Raw genomic sequence first — 21,473 nt, forward strand, 5'->3', positions numbered from 1 at the left:
GAAATTATTAACTTATTGCAGTTTGTACAAGTCCTGCCTTGCAGAACAGTTCATCGTTTGATTGCTTTCACAAAAAATGCACATGTCCAACACATTTTTGCATGACAAAAATTCAAATCTCTGCACTAGAGACAAAAATCAGTTCTGCGAGACTCACTGGGACTCTGTTTGTCACACCAGAAAAAAACCAGACACCAGAAAGTGTTGAGCTATACCATGCGTAAGCAAACTGTAATGACTAATTTGTTCAGTCACCAGTCATCCTAGATCATACATAAAGAAGGCCGCCAGTGACCTGGGGCTGGAGGGAAAGAGGAAGGAGAGAGGACAGAGAGGTGTAAGAGAGCTAGGAGCCCCGAGAGGAACAGGGTTCTGTGTTGGTACAGATAGAGGAAAGGGGTGTGTGTGTGTTGCAGTATTACAGCACACAGGACACAAGAATTGATTTCAGTTGTGGTCTTTCAGCTTGAAGAGCTGGACTTCTAATAAAAAGGTCTAAGCCCCTTTAATTTGCTTCAGACACAGCAGATACAATTTCAGGCCAAATATGGTCATTCCCTATATCCTACATTAAAAGTGGACAGACTTATTTACGATTAGTTTGATCGTAACATATTTCTTCTCCAATGCTCTCACAAAATCCTCTGTCGAATCTATATTGCTTCTCCATTTCAGGGACCTCTGCTCTTCAGATGTTATTGTGCTCACATCTTTCTATATAACGGAAACTAGCAGGGTTATGACCATAAGCGGCAAGCACAGAAAAGCACAACATTCCCTCTCAGGGTTGTTAAATCTCAGATGATATCACCAAGGATGAATAAGGACACAGTAAATTGATTTTCCTCGCTGTACTGTGAGCAAAGATTAGACCCAATGTTGAAGACCACCTGTGGCCTGATCAACAGGAAAGAATAGAAGGGCAGTAAAGTACTTTCTCTTAACTGTAGATTTGTGTTTCTTTATATTTCTACAGTTTGGCTATTCTGTATCCTGTTTACATGTTTCCCCAATTTACAGTACAAGCATGTTCATTTATATTTGAATTGAAACTTTTACAGTAAAACTTCAAAATGAATGTGTTTTTTTTTCAGCAAAATAACATATGTGTTTCCATCCATCCATGTTATAATTGCTTAATCCAAGTGCAACAAAGGGTACGATCTAGGTGGGACACTAGTCAAACCCACACATACATAGGCACACACTCGCACCAGGGCCGGTTTTCCCAGAAACCAATTAACCTACCAGTATGTTTTCAGACTGTGGGAGGAACCCGGAGAAGCCAGAGGAAACTCACACACAAACGGGGAAGAACATACAAACTCCCCCCAGACAGTACCCCAAGTCCAGAATTGAACTCAAGGTCCCAGCATTTGCTACAATTGAGCAGTTACTCTTCCCTCTGACTATCCTATCTACAGTCTCCACTATCCCATTTCAGAATGTCTTGAGGTCCTTGTTCTACATCTGTCACAATTTAATATGCAGATACAATATCTGTTGACACATTTCAATTCCAAGGAAAGGGAAACGATGCAAGAAGTAAGGAAGTCACCAGGAGTACCAGACAGTAAGCATTATATTTATTATCAGATAAGGTTTAAACTTTTGATATATTTGATATTGTTGTGCACATTCATAGGTTAGTATGACTTAGTTTGAATTCCACTTAAAATTATTTCTTTAAATGCAATCATTCAAAAAATAAGAGGTTAAAAATACAAATATATGTGAGTTAAAGATATGGTTATGTCTATGATCCTGGTTACAGTTATGGTATGATAGAGAAATTAATTCAGCCAATGTCATTTCACAACATCACCAGTAGAGGAAGAGAGACTTTGAAAGGAACTGAATGTGCAGTAAAAGAGTAAGATGTGTTCCGCTAATATAACCTCTCATTGCTCTTTGTTGAAAATAAGCCTTTTTTTAAATACAATATTCCTTTGGCTTTTGGTGTTCTGATAGTCGAGCATGTGATGCATTAATGAAGTCCAGATATATTCCTTTTCATTTGTAAATCTAAGAGCCTTTCAAGTTCCACTTATAAAATATGTGACTTATTTTAAGCTTGTATAGTTGATCAATGTGAATTAAATATCACAGAATGACAATGACAAACTCTTTCTTCTCACTCAGACTAAGATGCACAAACAGAGAAGTCACAGCAATAGCAAACAGAAATATAAACGGCTTTTCAGCAAACATATAAACTGCCTTTGAGAAAACATAGATATACCTTTAGATATGATGATGCCAAAGACTTTTGCAGAGCAGTGCTGAATAAAGCAAACATGATATATGGTTATAAATGCTTATAGCTTTTAATTTATGTGCATGTAATAACTCATAAAGTAATGAATTGAATGCAATGATTAATGAATGCACTCTGATGAGAAAGGATAAGCAATATTAACAAGTACTGCATACCTACAGATTATATCCATGAAGCAAAATGTCACAGAAGAAATAAAACTCAATTTAAACTAATAGGTGACGTTACTCTTTCTAACCTATCAAAGCGGACAATAGCAAATTCACGTATTAGTAAAAAGTAACTTTTTTTAAAAGTTTTAAAAACAAGATTTCATTAGGGTACTTTAGATTCATACTTTATGTATTCTAGGAACGAAATTGCGGCATTAAGCTTTTAATATTTGGTCACACTATTTTGACTGATGAATATTCGTTTACTTGCGATGTATTTTGAAAACGGAATATTTAAATAGTACACGTCTTTAATAGTACAAAGCTTTGAGGTATTGCCAAGTTTACTTATTTAGTTTACTTTGAGTGAACGTGAACTAATGCGTTATGTTCCTCGTCCTGTCATTTCTGTACTGGGACAGACGAGATGACGTGTTTAATAGAACAAAGCTTTGAATAAACAGAGCGCGATATTGCCACGTTTTCTTTAGTTTCCTTCGCCTGTTTTGAGCCGAGTCCTGCTCAACATGAACGAACACGATGTGTCATTACTTTTTTGGACGGACAGAATGACATTGAATTTCATTAAACTGCGAGCGGAGAATGATACATTCTTCAAAAATATATATATATATCGGCCGACACGCACTTGCTCACCGTAAAAGAAGCATCAACACGAAGCATCTTGACCCTGAGCCGTGCGACAAAGGAGTGACGTCACGCCAGGTGTCCCAGGGATACAGACCCGGACCCTCACTGGCGCTACGTCACAGAAGTGCGGACTTGGAGGGGTCTGAGGGCTGAGAGGGAGAACTGGGACCAATCTCAAAATGATAACTAATTACATCTAACAGGATTATAGTTCTCTATTGCAAATATTGTGACTATGATAACAGAACACATACTAGAACAAAGAATAATAATAATAATTGCTTACACTTATATAGGGCATTTCTGGACACTCCATTCAAAGCGCTTTACAGGTAATGGGGATCCCCTCCACCACCACCAGTGTGCAGCCCCACCTGGATGATGCGACGGCAGCCATAGTGCGCCAGAACGCTCCCCACACACCAGCTCTCAGTGGGGAGGAGAGCAGAGTGATGAAGCTAATTCATTCAAATAACTATATCTTGTCCTCCTGATTTACCTGAGTCTTTTTTTTCCCCAAGACACAACTCTTCATGCAATTTATTAGGGCTGTACTTAGAAATTTTCACCGCAACATGCAACAGCAATTCAAGCATTTGGGGTTCTGATGGTTTCTGTTTTTACTGAGCTACTGTATGCTTGCTGTGATGTCTCTGATCATTAACATGAACTCTCCGATCTCGTCGAGACCCTCTATGATCTGGTTTGCCTGCTCACGGATCTTCTGCGCCTTCTCTGTTTTGCAGCCATCATAAAGCTCCTTGGAGTTCTTGACCAGAAACACCATTTCCATAACTAAGCTTACCGCTGCGAAAATAAAGCCAATGATGACCACTGTTCTTGACAGGACCTTGGCTCCTAATCCTACAATGTCATCAACAAGAGAAGCGATGTTCAGTGCCGAGGTGACGCCAAATCTGGAGTCAGCTAAGAACCGTGGCAAGCCCTGGTCTTGAAAACTTAAAAACAGCTCTCGGACGCATGTAATGTGCTTTTCAAGTTCTCGCATGTCTGCTTCAATGTTCTCTGCTAGCTCTTTTAATTCCTCCTCATACTGTCTGTTTTTAATGATCCTTCCTGCACTAAATGAGACACTAGTTGCGGCTCCAGCAACTCCTATCCCAGCCCCAATCCCGGTCAGAATCCCAGATGCTCCCACTGTGACAGGAATCAGAGCCAGTCCTACAATAGTAAGAATTGACCCTGCTATGGCAGCAGAACCTCCTGCAATGTTGCCTATAGTGGTGCCCTTCTGGGTGAAGTCAATACCGTCAGCAATCTGCCTCAATTCCTGCACAAAGTCCTCAATCCTCTTCCTCTTTTCAACATACATTTCTTCCAGGCATTTTATCACCACCTGTTAAGAGAGTCATCGAAATACAGTGTCATGCTTGTTAGTAAAAGCAGACGAAAAACAAGGCCTTTGAATAATTGCCCCCATGATGCACCTAATTTTGTGCTTTTCTCTCGTCATTGTGAGGTTATAAATTCCAAAGAGGACAAGTAAGGACCACCCAGGCTTGTTCCTCAATAATGGGAACGATCGCTGCTGAAGGTTTGTGCAGCTCAGAGCGAAAGACAGGTTTATGAGGGGAACATGGATCTGAGCATGAGACTCCAGGCCACTACCCTAAGCAACAGCCTCTGGAGCGCTCTGGGCAGAAGCAGAGCTCATGGAGGTGTCTCATTGTCCTGGAGAGGACTCACTCATGAGCCCCATCTCAAGTTACATGAACTTCATTGAATTTCTTTCTTAATTCTAATTACTTATATTATATGCTGAATAAAGTGTAAGTATGCAAGCTCTGCCAATCCTAAATAAACCCCTGCAAGAGTGTCCTTATAATGGCCTGTAATTGTTTTGCTGAAAACACTCTTTACACACCATACAGCAAGAGGGTGGTCTCCAGGTGTCATAAGAAAGGCAACTCTGTTGTGTCTGTCTGGTTTGACCTTCAGAGACAAAGGCTCATACCAGGTCTGTGTATCTCTGACATCCACTATACTATACACAATGAAAATATCCATTTATTTCATTCATCCCAATATAATAAACGCTATCTGAAAATTGTGGCCTTTGGGTCTCAAACATTCTAGGAGAAAATTTGAATATTCTGTTGACTTACAGAATAAGTTGACTTACCTGGTAAGCCTTTTCCTCATAGGCACCAGTTCTGAGACATTCATCAAATACAGATTGTTTGGCAGGTCCCAGATCTAAAATTATATGTAAAATAATATATTGAACAATATAAAAAGAATCACATGACTAACCACTCTCTACTGATATTTAGCAATGCACAAAGTTTCAAAGCTGTTTTTTTTGTTTGAACTCATTTTGGTGATGAAGAATCAGATAGTCATGAGTATTTAACCTACATGAAAGCAAAGCACATAAAATCTAGGTATCTGGAAATATGTTTGGTCTTCTAACACTAATGAGAAATAATTAATGATTCCCATCAGCTGTGCTATCATTTTATTTATTCTCTCATGTAAGTGCTACAGTTAGGGTTAAATGTTACATGTTGTACAGTAATTGTGTTCTTGAATGTAAAAAAATAATTTGTTGGATTTTGAAACTATGTCAGTATAAATCGTCAGTTATATATCAAGTATATAAACTGTGAAACACACTGGAAACACTCTACTATGTAAAATAAGTTAGAAAAAATCCCAATAAATTAATCATATTCATACACCAATTAAGGTTTCTGTTTTGTAATGGGGGGCTTGTCTGGATCAAGAACCAGCAGGAATGTGGCCCTCCAGTGTTAAAACTGGAAGCCCCTGATTTAATCCAATGCTTAATCTGAGTTCTGATGATTCAGGCTATCTTAGTCTGCCAAAGACCAGCATCACATAATGAATAATAGAACCTACATTTTTAAACAATGACTTTCTTTATTATTGCACTGCATCTTATATACAGTATACTTCTCTTATCCTTATGAAATGCTCACTGATTTAAGAATATTACAGTATTAGTATTGGGAAACTATATTTTTGACCCTTACACGGCAGACTGAAGTATTCTTCTTTCATTACTCTAATTTTCTTCTGCAGTTCTGAATATGCTCTGATCCCTTCGCAGTCCTGAAGATTGTGTATTCTCGCTAGTCTCTCAAATTCTGTCTTGCACGTCACCTCAGATTTGTAAGAGTTTGTCCTCTTTTGTTTATCCTTCATTTCATCCAGTTCTATCTGTAAGAGAAAATCATTACAGTTTTTATTTTAACTCAGCACATTTTCTAATTGACCTTGTCCATGGTTCCATATTTTGACTTTGCAATCAGGATGTCATGGGAGCCGGTTCTGACTCCCTTGTAGTGCGTAGTTAAAGACCCTATGCTTGACGGTATAATTCAGAATGGTCTAGAGAAGGACATCAGGGGAAGATACAGCAGGGTTAGGATGGGTTGACAGACAGGGGGGAGACGACCAAGTCCAGAGGGGTCCAAAAAGGGGTTATCAGGGCGCAGTCCATAATCCAAAGGCCGGGAGATCCATCCAAGATGAAGACACTTAAAATCCCCGGGAAGGGGAACCAAGACCGGGAACACTACAACTTTATCAGGACCAGGCGCTCCGAGCCCCGGACTCAGATGGTCAGGACGCCTGGGGATAAGGTCTTGCCCTTGGGATTCTCCTGAGCCCGGTGGATAGGCGGGCCTTCAGACGTCCGTCTTCCAATACTGAGACAGGAACTGCAGACACGCTAGGCTTTTAACCAAAATACAAACAAGACACACCAGGAAATAATAAAAACTAAACATAACAGAAAAGGGTAGGAGCGCCCTCTAAAGGAGGGATGTGGAATGGAACACATGAAGAACAATTAGAAATCTGTTTAGGTGGTTCATATTTCTAGCACTCTATAATAGCCATAGTTAATATTTTCATCCTCAGAATTCATAGCCACTGTTTGTGATATGTCATAACTTCAAAAGTGTTACAAAGGAAGATCTCAAAAATGTTCCTTGTCAGATACATGTTGTGGCATGTGGACAGGTGAAAGTGTCCTTTCATGGGAATACCTGATACAATATTTACACTAATTTCAGTGACCAAAGTTACCTTTGTCATGCTGATGATTCAGCTGTATGTGGCTAACTGTCACGATCGTAAACCCCCCCTCTTAAGGACGCTTCCTTGTTCTGTACTCATTCCCTGCACCTGCCTCCGGTTCCTGCCCCCAGTCCTATAAAAGCCGGGCACTCACACTATTCCAGGCTCTGCATTGGTTCCCGTACCAGGCGAGTCCGGGACCTGGAAGCGCCTGGTCCCATCAAGGTTTTAGTTCCTGTTCCTGTTCCCGTACCGGTCCCGACCCGGTTCTTGTTTTAATCTCATCTGTCTTGGATGGACTGCCTGGCTTTGGACTTTTGCCCCATTTTGGATTGCCCTTTTGGACTCAGCTCTGGATTGTTTGCCTCAGCCACACCTCCCCCGAACACCAGCGCACCATGGACACGCCCCCGGTTCTCATTCCCGACTCCTGCATGCCTTATTCCTCATGTTTTCCTCACTCATCCCCGGATTGCGTCGTCTGCATAGGGTCCGGAAAGAACGCTTTTGTTACACTAGCCTTAGATATGCAAAGTGGAATTAGTCTGTTTAAATGGTTCTGCACTGTGAAATAGTTATTTAATATTCCCCTTCTCACAGTATGCATATAGTTATATTACAGCATATAAACAGTAAATTCGTATTTTTATTCATTTAATTTATATTTAAACTACAATCTGAAGTGCAAAAAAATAATGGTTAGTCATCTTCACAAAAAGAATCACAGATCAATTTTTTTTTAATTTTTAATGTCATCATCAGCCATATGATTGGAGTGTATGTCTTCTCACTCACCTCAAGATCCTTTAACTTCTGTTGAGTTGCCCTCTTGTCTAAGAGGAAGCGGGTGTAGTTTTCGAAGACTGACATTGCTTCCTTATGGGCAGAGCTGTGGAGATCTTCTAATTGCTCGGCTTCCATTGGGCGATCATCTAAGACAGCAGTCTTTTCAAACTCTTTCTTTGCCATTAGAGCAGCATTACTGAAAATATTTTCAGTCATATTCCTGGAGGCCTCCCTGAGGCAAACAATCTCTTCATTGTTCAGCATGTTGATGTAGACTTCAGCAAGGTCTATAATGTCTAGAAACACAGAACAATGAAATTTACAATAAACAGTAGGTGATGAACACTGTTCAATATTAGATGAAATTCAAGACTGGGCAAACACCTGAAAGAAAGAAGACAATTAAAGTAGGCATGAGCAGGTAATAAAAATATGAACTATAGATATCGAAAGTAAAAAATGAGCTAGAAGAGGCTACTTCTGAAAAATACTTAGATGTTTATCTTATCATGCCACACATGGTGCAGTGGTCAGCATTGCTGCCTTTGAACACTGGGCTTCAGTTCTTGGTCTGCTAGGTATGTTCGCATGAGTTTCCTTTCACTGTCCAAAAACATACTGGCAAGTTAATTGGCTTTTGGGAAACTGTGTGTGTATTTGTCTGTGTGACCTGCTTTGTGCCTGTTCCTTATCAGGAATGGCTCCGACTCACCTATGATCCTGTACTGGTTAACACAGAAAATGGATGTATGCATCAATGTTGTAAATGTTGCTCTTCTCTCTATTTTACAGTCAGCTGACAGATTTGTCTGTGTCTTTCGCTGAATGCAATGCGTTCCCACACGAAATAACATTACAGGAAGAAAATGTGCTCTTTACCTTTAGGTGTGCAGTATATTTTGTCACCAATTTTCTTTGGAACAGAAAGATCTCGTACAGAGGTGATCATGCTTGTCAAAGAGTCTTGGAAGTCTTCATCAAGTTCATTATATTCCAAAGCTTCTAGACATCTGTAGAAAATATTATAAAACCTTTATATCTATATATATTGCCTTGATTTTTACTTGGATTACCAAAACACAAAATCCTCTACGAGATTTCTGTTTTTATACTTTGGTTAGCTGGTACTGAGATGCTGTGTTGAAATTATAACCAAAACCTCAAACAGCAATCGGTCTTATATCTAAAACTGTTTAAGAAACCGCTCAAACCTGAGTTTGTCTTTGGATGCTGGTGTTGGTAGAAAATATACTTTCAGAGAGGAAAAGGATTCTTCCACATTTTTTTTTATTTCTGGGCCAATGCTTGTCAGCACTTCTTGCAGATACTCATCTGTTTCACCTTCTTCTGACTGGTAATCACGGAGCAAGACACAGAAGAGGTTCGGCAGATAATGCTTGATAGATTCAGCGCTGCCTTTCGAGCTTTCATTGACCAGAATCTCCTGGACCGACTGGACCATGATACTGAGATTACAGTCAAGTCAAACCCATACAGTAACATACAGAGAACAGCTCTCAGCCCCTCAATCCCATGACAGTGTAAAACTAAGAGATGGGTTTGAACATCCTGAAGTGATCAAATAAGGCAGGACAAGTGACTGTGACAGTTAATCCTTTGGATAAACTAAAAGAACAACTCAGTCAGGTTATTTGAGCACTAAGTAGATCAATTCTAGAAGTCAAGCAAAGGAATTGTAGTCTAATTGAGGAAATAGTTGTTTTCTATTTGTGATATCCCGCTGGCCAGAGAACCTACATTTGTTTAGTGATGAAAAAGCTTCCCTTTCATTTCTAAACACATTTAAATAGAAATTTGTCCTGATTGATGTGAAGTTGTGCATCAGTTACAGGGTGATTTGTACTTTTCCTATGTTTTAGAATAACTTAATAGTAAAAAATACTGTATGTTTGAGACGTATAGTAAATATTATGTTGGCCTTTGTTTTACTTACTTCTTCCTGCTTTGTTAGCACACTATATCTAGACAAACACAGACCACTTGGAGTTCAGTAGATCAAGCTGGTGTCAAGACATTTTGTTGGATTGGACTTCTAATTTCAAACTTAGGTTTGTCTATTATTATTAGTATTATAATTAGTAGTAGTATGTTTAAACATTAAATTGATTTTTAAAAAGGATACTTAATTTCTTTAATATCACTTGCATCGATGCATCTTGTTATGTTGTAGATGAGGCTGCTGGACAGCAGGGCAGTCAGTAATAATATCTGCTTGTCCTGTCTGACTGTCCCTTTAGGGTCGTCCAGGCCCTCAGTGTCCAGCAGGAGCAGGTTGGTGTCTGGATGAGTTGGGTGTGGTTTAACCCACAGCCAGATCCCTCTGGTACCTTCCCTCCTGGAGCTGAAAACCGGAAATCCTTTCCCACTTCCAGGAAACCTGGACAGGAGGTAGGACTTCCCAGTCCCATGCTTGCCCACAATGCCTATCACCACTGTTTTGTTGGTCAGCTTGGTGAGATCTTCTTTAACCTCCTCGTTGATCACCAGCTTATCTCCTCTGAATGCAATGAAGAGCTTGGGAGCTTCCATGATTCTGTATGAAGCAGGCAAAATCATTCAAACATGGTTTAACATGTGTCTAGCAAATCACACAGTGGCAGATGGATCACTTATTAATAAGGGGTGGACCAGTTTTTCACAACCCTTTCTCCAGAACCAATGTCCTCATTTTAATTAGTCCCCAATCATCAGGCCACTGTAAATATTTCAAAATAAAGGTTGAGATAAAAAAATATATATACACACAGGTCAGTGATTTATAAGCTACTATATACTGTACATCTCATATCTACATTTGTTTGAAGCTGCATATTACTTATTACTTAATAAATTCTGTACATAATTGAATGTTACTAGTGAAAGTTAAAAGCATTAAAAAAAACTAACATTTGTTGATTGCATAAATATAATAATATTAATTCACCCACTGTGGTATTGTCACGAATGACCCGCCGAGCAATCAGGAGGATGGACCCTGTGCGGCACCTCAGGAGACAGAAGGGAACAAGCAGGTAGCTTCCGATCCAGGAGAGGGCTGGGCAAGTTCCGTAGTTCGTACCGTAAAGAGTTTAGAAGACTAGAAAAAGAGAGCAAGGTAAGAGCTCCAAAGGGCGACCAATACCAGGCAAAGAGCAAAGAGCTTTAGAGGGTTTAAATATCGTGAGAGGAGGAAGGCATGTTGATAGGTGGAGTGTCGTGGTTGTCCAATTTACAGGAATGGTGTCGTTTAGAAGAAGTGCTCGGGACATTTCCGTGTGGGATCTGGTTGGATGAGGGTGTGACGGGTATGACTTCATGCTTGGAATACTTTTGCAAAACACTGTATACAGTATGCATATTTGTAACATATCTGGATTATTCTGGTTTTGACCACAAAGACCGCAGACTTTATTATGTACAGTATTTTGAGACCTTGAAAGCTTTTGCAAAACCCAACAGAGATGTAATTATCATTCTGAAAGAATTTTAATTACTATAAGTTACATACAATTGTGCACCCTGCCAGAATGCAAATGATACCACTGCAAGTAATGACTTATAGGAAATCATATATAAATGTGCAAACTATAATTAACCTTTGACAATTTGATTCTATGATGTTTTGTTTACTTCTGGAGCATTAAATTCACCTTACACAAACTGTATTGCCCCTACCTATCTAATTTATGGCCAGACCCAAGCCAGATACTGACTGAAAAAGAAGTTCAACTTCCCTAACTTCCCTTAAGTAACTTCAAGATGAAGTTAAGCTATGCTATTCCTCACTTTCTCTGTGCCCTGTACAGTGCCAGACAGCTGAAGAGACTGCAGTGGTGTTTTGAAAATGCTCTCAATAACACCGAACTGGGTGACATGTAAACTTTGATATTCACATCATAATCTCCACTGTACGGTGTATGAAATACAAGTTAAATGCAGTTAAATAAGTGCAATACTATTCAGTACAGAAGTCTGTAGCACAGAAATAGGAAAGGTACCAGAAAACAAGAGAGTTTTGAGCTCAACACATGAAAACAGGAAAGGGCTATGAAAGTAGCTACTGTAGGCAGCCTACCGAAAAACTAACAGATGTTGAATAAAGTTTTGCTTAATTCAAAATTTGTCTTTCTTTTCTATAACGTCAATGAATTTATTTTGTTACTGAGATTTAACAACCAGTCTGAGAAATTGGGACTGCAGTTCCTCTTTAATTTCACCGTCCCTACTGATCTAAGTACTTATTATTAAATGTCTTGAAAGATATTGACAAAGCTTGTTCAATGAACTTCAGAATAAAACAGTAAAAGATGGAGTTAAAAATATTGCAAACCATTTCTTCACACAAAGAAAGTGAGTGTCTGAAACAATCTGCCTGAAGCTCAGTCTCAGGGATCATGTCCTACGTTACATGGACTTCAGTACATCTGCTTTATAACATGTATGTTTTTAAAGCAAATTTACTGAAATCCACGTAAGATATTATCTCTGACTCAGAAAGCTTTGAGCAACCAAGCAAATAGCCTTCTCTCAATGGCAATCTACTGTAAGTCCTTACCCAGAACTGAAGCATTACTTTCACAACTGGACCATTCTTAACGAACAGAGATCCAGTGTTAGGATTGCAGTGCAAAGAAAAGACAATGAGCACACTGACAACAAGAAGAGCAGGGAGACAGGGAATCACAAGACAACAAGAAATACCGTAAGACCCTCATAAGAAGCAGAATATTTATGAACATCCATTTAAATAATTTTCAACCTCAAAGGAACAGGCCACATTTCAGTAAAAAAAAACCCAGATGTTTCAGGACTTAAATTGTTGCAATTATAGCAAAACTGACTATAAAGACACATCCATCCATGTAAAAAAGAAGCCACAGCACAACTTCTGAGCTTGTTGAAAGTCAACATAAGGAAAATGTTTGGAAGGTTATGTGTGCTCTCCCTACTTGTAATCTAGAATTACATACAATCCTTATCCTATATAAAATAAGATTTTAACAATCTCACTGGAGATTTACTTTGATCTATGTGTTGTTAATAGTTAAATACTCTTAGCATATAACCGGCAAGAACCTTCTAAAATATATCCACAGCAGAACTAAAACATATAAGGTTTAAGCTGTAACAAATAAGAAACATACAGATACTTTTGAACATTTCTTTTTCCTATTAATTCATCTTGTCCCACGGGTCTGTTTGTGTTTGTCTTACACAGATCAATTAGACTCTTGCATACGTTGGACCTCTGACACAAAATTCTCTATCATGTCCAGACTCTCCATGATTTTAGCTGCTTCCTCACGTAATGTTTCTGCTTTTTCAGTTTTGCACCCTTCATATAGCTCTACAGAATCCTTGACGATTGACACAATCTCAACGATTATGTTGATGGCTGCAAACACAAAACCCACAATCTGCAACGACCTTGACATGGCTTTGACTCCTAACCCTGCAATGTCATCAATTATGGATGTAATGCTAATGGTGGCTAAGACACTAAATTTGGAAGAAGTGGAAAGAAACTCTGGCAGTCCATGTTCTTTGAAGATCAAAAGAATGTTACAGACAGACATAATGCATTCATTTAGTTCCTTAAGCTCAGCTTCAAGGTTCTCTTTGATGTCATTTAATTCCTTCTCATATTTCTTGTTTTTAAGTACTTTGCCTATACTAGATGAGACACTAGTTGCAGCTCCAGTAAGTCCCACCCCAGCCCCAACCCCGGTCAGAATCGCAGATGCTCCCAATGTGACAGGAATCAGAGCCAGTCCTACAATAGTTAGAACTGACCCTGCTATGGCAACAGCACTTCCTGCAACACTTCCTATAGTGGTGCCCTTGTGAGTGAAGTCCATTCCATCAGCAATCTCACAAAGCACTTTCACAAATGATTCAATGTTCCTCCTTTTCTCAGAATACTTCTCCCGAAGGGATCTTATCACCTCCTGACGAGAAACAGAGATCAAATTAGAGCCCATTTCCATTTCTATACTGCTTTCTCTTTGCAGTTTTGACTGACATTTAACTTCTTTTACCGGTGAAATTGTTTGACCATTCAATTTTGTTGTAGTTGAAACATTCAAGCGGATCTGGCATTTGGTTTTATAGAAACCATAGTGCCATTTCCACCTCAATGAAGGTCAATTTCTATGACAGTGAAAGAGGGTTCTGTAAAGAACAATTACCTGGAATGAGTTCTTTTCATAAGAGTCACTTCTGAAAAGATCTTCGTACACAATCTCTCGGGCAGGTCCCATATCTGTAAATACAGGTGATAAGTTATGCCACTGTAGTTATGGGGAAAAAATGAAATCATAGTTTTAAATTCTCTAATTCATTGATTTTTTAAAAAAGCATACTAAATGTTACACCTCACTATTAACATATTAGGAAATGTCTAAAACTTAAGTCTATTATATGGGATACTCTTTCAGAATTTCTTCAACAAAATTCAACAGATCAAATAAATCCTAACAAAATATTCCAAGTATAAAGCCTTTCCATTGGAGAATGAGTGAATTTGAACCTACTAGCGTACAGTGTATCCAACAGCTAGTACTTTTAACCTTCTAGTTTATATTCAAGTGCTAGTGTATTAGCTGGTCACTGTCTCTTTGGAGTCTAAGAAAATAGAAAGTTAAAGATATTGCTGAAGCTTTCTGCACCAATGTCTGTAGAAAGGTAAGACCTTTACTCTTTACCCTTTCTGACTACTGGATATGCAAATAACATTTCCTTTACCTGGAAGACTAAAATACTCTTCTTTTAGATCCTTGATTTTCGACAGCAATTCTGAATAAGCTGTGATGCCTTTGCAGTTTTCAAGTTTGTATTTGTTCATCAATCTGTGAAATTCCATCTTACACTTCTCCTCGGATCTTTTAAGATTCTTCTCTTCTTGATCTCTTTTAATTTCTTCCATGGTTTGCTGAGACAGAATAGAAATCACTCATAAGTTGTATGCTAGTTTACCATTTTCAGTTGTGCATGCATTTTCATTCCATTTTAAGGTTTCTGGGACAAAGAACAATTATATACAAATCAAATCCATCACACCTATGTAAAAAAATACCTCCCTCCCCTATCAGCACCACACCTGATCTACAGTGCAATAAAGACCTGGCCACTGCTGAAAACAGGAAATGCCTCCATCGCACCTCAGACCATGAATACAAGCAAAAAAAGGTTCTGCATAAGTGGGGTCTATAAAAAGGAGCTGCTTCTTTCTGTACACACCAAGATTAACTAGGTAGGTCAATTTCTATTTGCACCAAATACAGTGTAGGAAATCTTCTTCATTAAATTTTTTTTCATTTGTGTAGTGCTATTCATTTAGTAGGATCACCCATAATATTCATAATCTTTTGTGCAGAAAAATAAAGATATTTGTTTTCTCTTTCTTTTAGAGGATACATACTGACTTTTAGCAGCTGTTATTATTTGCAAGTGCAACAAGACTGAAGTCACCTTCTCGGCACCCCCTATCAATTATGTAAAGCCAGTGCAGTAACTCTTGTCTGTGGATGGCACCGTACTGGAACTTCAATCTGAACTGAAGAACTCTGTAGGTGACATTTGATCCAGGCTTGAGCTTTGACCCACATGTGCAAAATATTGTAAAAACATAATTCTTCCATCTCAGAAATATCACCACACTACGTGTTTATTTTCTTCTCTTTTCAGCAGGGAATAAACCTTTACTTCCTCCTTTGCAGCCTACGTATGCTGATACAGCTCCCTACTTATATTACATCCTATGTAGTCACTGACTGTAGCTGAAAAGCTGGTCAACACATTCATCTTCTCTAGAACGGATTACTGCAACGCCCTACTCGCTGGTGTAGCTAATTCGACGCTAAACAAACTTCATTATGTCCAGATTTCGGCAGCCAGAATCCTGTTCAGACTTACTATGTTCCTGTTCCCTTCTTCACAACCTTTGTTTTTCTGACTCGGATCTCTTTTGTGCCGTTTGTCCCCCAAGCTCATTTACGTTCAATGGGTAACAGGGCCTTCTCCTGTTATACCCCAATGCTCTGGAAATATATTCCCAAGGATATCAGAGAGTCACCTTTCCTGAACACTTTCAAATCCAGACTCAAAACCTTCCTCTTTAGAAAATACAGGTTAAAAAAACTACACATCATTTCTACATTCTATTTATAGGTGAAGAAGGCCATAACAAAAAAAATACAATATTTAAAATGTTTACATGTATGGATAAAATTACTCGATATTAATATCTTTTTCTGAGGAAGTCATTACACTGATGTATTTCTAGGCAAAAACAATATCTCCAGAAACCTACTGAGATACAGTGCGTATTATTGTTAGTATAAGGTTCTTGTTTTGAAGCTTTTACAAGGCTTTCTCCTAATCCCTGATCCTTTTTTTATCAGTTGAATAAAATCCAAATGATAGGAGCAGATGTAGTCTCAATAGTAATTTATGTTTGTTAATTGCAAAGATTTCAAGGAATAATATGCAACGTGCACAGCGACATCTGAGAATAAGGGTTTGTTCATTATGTACCACTTACAATGGTAAAGAATGGAGATGGACGTAAACAGCTCACCTCAAGTTTTTTACGTCTGTTTTGAGTTTTCTCTTTTTTTAACAGGAAGTGGGTGTGTTGATCAAAACGAAACATTCCCACACTGTGTGCTGAGGTCTGAAGGACTTCCAGATCCTCTTTTTCCATTGGCTTCGTGTTCAACATCTCAGTCAGACAGTCAAACCTTTCCTTGGCCATTCTTTCAGCACGATTGAGAAGGTTTTCCATCATATCGTTGGCAGCCTCTCTCAGACACACAATTCTGTTGCTGTTCAACATGGTGATGTAGGATCGGGCCAGGCCTACAATGGCTTTTCAAACAGACGACGGTTTAAACTCGGATTTCTGAACTGTCTTTACAATAAGATAATATCCTGAACATACAATTCTGTATGCTGACACCACTGTTCCTTTGAAAACTCTTATGACAAAACAAATGGCAACTAAGAAAATTATATTTCTACTGTTTTGATATTTACAGTATGTTTTAATAGTTTAAAGAGGCAGTATGGTGAGCATTGGTGCCTCGCAGCGCTGGGGCCCTGGCTCAGTTTCAGACCTGGGGTGCTGTCTGTGTGGAGTTTGCATGTTCTCCTCATGTTCATGTGGGTCTCCTCTGGGTGCTCCAGTTCCCACCCACAGTGCAGAGACATACTGGTTGGTTCATTGGCTTCTAGAAAAACTGGCCCTGCTGTGAGTGTGTGTGTTTGTGTCTGCCTCGAAATGTTGAAATTGTCTAGGTTGTATTGCCTCGCCTTGCGCCCATAGCTTGCCGGGATAGGCTCCATCTCCCCCGCAACCCTGAACTGGATGAAGTGGACGGATGGATGACCAGTTTAGATGAATAACTGTACCATAATACCAGTTACTTAAAATGGGTTTGAAAAAGAAAGAAGTGCCGTATGAGAACTCACCTCAGTATTCCTTTCAGAAACTCTTCCTACTTAAGAAGTTTAACTATTGGTGAGGAAAACAGGATGATTCTCAATGTACAGTAAAGAAGAACCACAAAGTACAAGCAAGGATCCAGAGGAAACAGTGGAGAGACAAACAAAATGCACTACTAGACCCGGCAAACACAGCTTTATAATGGGTTCAGAGGGTTTTTTCTTCTTTGAGTACAACAACAACGTTTACCAGAATGAAGTGCTCCTTTCTCTTATGGTTCCTTAGGGGCCCATAGTATTCATTAGACTAAATGTGTTTAATAATCAGCTTCAGTATCTGTATCTTTCTTCATCTACTATTTGCATTAAAGAAACAAACCACTGTTCTGGGGTTTACCTTGTGTTTTCCAAAATAAACCAAGTGCTTTAAATATCCTTCTCTCATTTGAAACTGCTCTTATGTTCCTCTCATCTCTGTACTTGTGCTTGGTGAAGGGTCTGTCTCCTACCTATATCAACAAAAGCTGTAAACTTTATTGTTGCTTTACCTGCAGGTGTGCAGATAGTCTCGTCCTTCGCAATAATCTTTGGAGTCGACAGCTCATCCCGTATGGATTTGATCATTCTCTCCAGGACATTCTGAAAGTCTTCATCCAGGTCTTTAAGCATCATGGTATCCAGGGATCTGTAGGAAAATGTTTCTGCATTTTAAAACTTCTATCACAAGGAATACAACAAAATGCAGTTTTCAGAATTATCCAAATAAACAGCAGCACAATAGAAAAGCCCCATGTTGTTTTTTGGGGGGGGGGATCATTATTATTAATAAATGAGAAGGCTGCTGCTCACTTTTTATTGCTTCTCCTTTAAGCAGATGAGATGTTGTCTTGATTTGTTTAATGCTCAGCTCATGTTTTATAACCGCAAGAAGGACAGACAGATTTATACCGTACTAGATTAAATCTAGTGTTCAGATTTGAAAAAATCTGGCTCACCTAAGTTTCGTCTTGTGTGCTGGTGTTGGAAGTAAATGGACTTCCATTTTAGAGAAAGCTGCTTCCACGCCACTTTTTATCTCTGGTCCAAGTTTCTGCAAAACATCACCTAAATGCTCATCCATTTCACTCTCTTCAAATTGGTAGTCCCGGAGTAAAACAGAGAAGTGCTGCGGAAGATAATTCTGTATTTTTTCACTGTCCAGTGACCCTTCTGTGACCAATATCTCTTGAACTGACTGGAGCACAAAACTGAGATTTCAGTTAAGACAGAATACGCAGACTGGAAGCAGACAGCAAGGTTAATGACATGTTTAAATCCAGAATTGTGCAATGGAATGGAATTATTTGATTTGTATTTTGCATGACGGTATGCGGTCGCATGAAAATCTTAAGACTCGGTAATAAGCTCTCACTCCCATTAAAACGTCTCTCACAATTCAGCTACCTAACAACCTAGTTATTGCATGTCCTTCTAAAAACACCCTTTTTAATAAAATAGCAATTACTTCATGTAATTCTAAGCATTAACTGCAAATAACAAACAAAGTAAAATTTAAAAATGATAGACTTGATAGAAAATGATAGAAGGATACAAAATGTCTTCAATGTTACTTTTGTCAATGCATCTTGGTATATTGTAGATTATACTGCTGGACAGTAATACAGCCAGTAGTAATATCTGCTTATCTTGCTTTTCAGTGGCTCCAGGATTATCCAGGCCCTCAGTGTCCAGCAGGATCAGCTCAGTGTCTGGGTGTTTGGGGTGAGGCCTGCACCACAGCCAGATCCCCTTGGTGCAGGCGTCTCTGGAGTGTCCAACTGGGAAGCCTCGCCCTGTCCCAAAGAACCAGGACAGCAGAAAGGACTTCCCAGTCCGCTGTTTCCCCACGATGGCTATCACCTCCGTTTTGTTTCTTAACCTCTCCAGGTACGCTGCAATCTCCTCATTGATTTCTATCCTATCCTCTTTCAACTCGATGAACAGCTTGGGTGTCTCCATGGCTCTCTGACCTCTGTGGAGGAAAGACAAGGAAGATACTGTGTTTCACTGGAAGGAAGCACGCTTTTTTTTAAAAAACAGAGAATTGTGAATCTGAATTAGTGACTATTTTATTTTTTCCAGCAACATACAGTATGTAAATAAGCATTTATCTAATTAGCAAACAACGGAAACACTGTTGTCCACACCCAAATCTACACCTTATGTATGGTGTTAAATGGGCTATAAATTCAATCCCTCCCCCCCCCCCCAAATCTGAGAGAAGTGGTTCCCAACCTTTTTTTCCAACTGGGCCACAACCATGGCTAAAAGCAAGTCTCGCGGGCTGCATATATGAATCACTACTAGGCCTTCCTTATCGGTGTGCATAATAGCTACTATAATATAGAATATTAATAGTAATACAGTATATAATTTTATAATAGCTATTAACCATGTGTATATATATAAGCAAAGTGCTTCTGAGGTTGCAGAGCTGATAAAGGACATCCTGTTTCTCAAGCAACCTTGTGTACTGCACCATAACTTTTCCAACCTCTCTCTCTCTCAATATATACAGTATATCACCATCACTGAATGATCTGTCATGTTTAGCGAGTAGCCATGACATTTTGAACGCTAGCGTCACCGCCTGGGGCGCTTTTAAAGTAGCCCGTGTGATTTTCTGCGCGGCAACAGCAGTTTTTTCGAGATTACCTGCTGGATATTGCTGGTCAAACTTCCTGTGAGTAGTATCAAAATGTCTTTTTACATTGTACGTTTTGCAAGGGCCAATAATTTTACTACAAAGCAAACAAAATGGTTGCCCATCTCTAGCAATCACGGCAAATGTGCTCCTCCATTCTTCCAGTACTTTCCTACCCTCATCGCTCATGCTCCGAATCTTTTTTTTCCCCCCTCTTTGTACGTTTCATTGTCTGTATTTGTTTCGTGGACATTTTCTTCCTCTGCCCCATGGAGTTTTTCCCGCCCCTTACAACAAACTTTCTCTATTTTTCTTTCTTTCTTTCTTTAATAGGAACTAGCAGGCTACTAGGTTTATTCCCTGCTGAAAAGAGAATAAAACGCAACGTTTCGGCCGTGGAGCCTTCTTCAGGTGTCGGCGAAACGTTGTGTTCTCTTCTCTTTTCAGCAGGGAACAAACCTGTTACTTGTTCCTTTGCAGCCCACGCAAGCTGACGCAGCTCCGCACCTGAACTACCAGCCCAGGCAGCCCTGCTGTGAGCGAGCTTTTATTTGCGCTCAGTCGCATGACGGGCGCGGCTGACAGCGATATGAACTTTGTTCGAGTGACGCGCGTTATAGCCTAGAGTAATGGAAAACTTATCTGACCACTAGCGAATCTATTCAGAAACGGTTTTACGTGACTAAAACACACTCTTAGTGAGGCTGCGAGTTCTATCTATGTTTTAATTATTTTTTTTATCGAAGGAATCGACTGCAAACAAATGTAATTCATTTTGAAAGGGGTCGGACGTTGCGGGGCGCAGATTGAGAACCACTGGCAGAGCATGCATAGGATACATTCAGGTGACAGCATCGCGAAACTCCCCCCGTTACAAACAGCTCAAACATTGAAACTCACCGAATTCGTTAGAGCCGGTGTGTGCAGTTGAAAAGCAGCGTCCGAACCGCATTCGTTCCCAAGATACAGCGAAGATTTTCAGGGTGTGTCCTCACTCAGCTCCCCTACAATGCCACAGGAGGACAGAAAAGACGAAAGTGGAAAGTCGGATCTGAAGTAATTTCGCTTTCCACTTCCTTATCGGGAAACCACGTGACCTGATATAATGAACTTTTCGAGGAAACAGAAGTCGAGGACTAGGAGACACCGCGCACACTTCAGCTCTGCATTAAGTGATAGACGCAGAACAGCTAATGTACTTGATCACTGAATACGAGGGAGCTTGGTATCGGTGCACTTGGATATATTTGCTCCGCACAACTACAAAGAATTGATATTGAAAGAGAATTGTGTTTTAACTGATGTCAACACCTGCAAATTGGTTTCTCGGTCTTTCCAGGCGTGGAGTGTCGCTTATTTGTATATTTTGGGCGTATTTGTGTGAATAGTAAAATAAATCCAGTCTCCAATA

At 39.5% G+C, this 21,473-nt stretch overlaps 1 protein-coding gene across 4 annotated transcripts; it reads right to left on the minus strand.

The window, feature by feature from the left end:
- Positions 1-1,564: 1,564 nt before the first annotated feature.
- LOC148815048 (guanylate-binding protein 6-like) lies at positions 1,565-21,104 on the minus strand. Of its 4 annotated transcripts, XM_088905697.1 has the most exons (10): positions 20,963-21,104; positions 18,971-19,390; positions 18,375-18,626; positions 17,928-18,064; positions 16,514-16,803; positions 14,680-14,866; positions 14,124-14,197; positions 13,729-13,883; positions 10,884-11,032; positions 10,401-10,489 (listed from the first exon to the last, which is right to left on the minus strand). In XM_088905697.1, the coding sequence occupies exons 2-9, from the start codon at positions 19,375-19,377 to the stop codon at positions 10,894-10,896; spliced, it is 1,641 nt and encodes a 546-aa protein (XP_088761823.1). In that variant the 5' UTR covers positions 19,378-19,390; positions 20,963-21,104; the 3' UTR covers positions 10,401-10,489; positions 10,884-10,893. The 4 variants fall into 4 exon arrangements, with proteins under 4 accessions (XP_088761822.1, XP_088761823.1, XP_088761819.1 ...); XM_088905696.1 differs by lacking the exons at positions 13,729-13,883; positions 14,124-14,197; positions 14,680-14,866; ... (3 more) ...; positions 18,971-19,390; positions 20,963-21,104 and adding exons at positions 1,565-4,438; positions 5,225-5,298; positions 6,099-6,285; ... (1 more) ...; positions 8,815-8,945; positions 9,147-9,401 and having other exon boundaries at positions 10,079-10,489; positions 10,884-13,159; XM_088905693.1 differs by lacking the exons at positions 10,401-10,489; positions 10,884-11,032 and having other exon boundaries at positions 11,320-13,883.
- Between the last annotated feature and the right edge of the window lie 369 nt (positions 21,105-21,473).

Source organism: Atractosteus spatula, chromosome 25 (genome assembly GCF_055471065.1).
Source record: "Atractosteus spatula isolate fAtrSpa1 chromosome 25, fAtrSpa1.hap1, whole genome shotgun sequence".
NCBI lineage: Eukaryota > Metazoa > Chordata > Actinopteri > Semionotiformes > Lepisosteidae > Atractosteus > Atractosteus spatula.

Excerpts from the sequence above, each read along its gene's own strand:
- LOC148815048 (XM_088905693.1), bottom strand. The coding sequence starts at position 19,377 with ATGGAGACACCCAAGCTGTTCATCGAGTTGAAAGAGGATAGGATAGAA. Across the intron at positions 16,804-17,927 it reads GACTATCTGCACACCTGCAG|CCATTGTAGGCCTGGCCCGA; the intron begins GTAAAGCAACAA and ends CTGTTTGAAAAG. Across the intron at positions 14,198-14,679 it reads AGAGTATTTTAGTCTTCCAG|ATATGGGACCTGCCCGAGAG; the intron begins GTAAAGGAAATG and ends CTGTATTTACAG.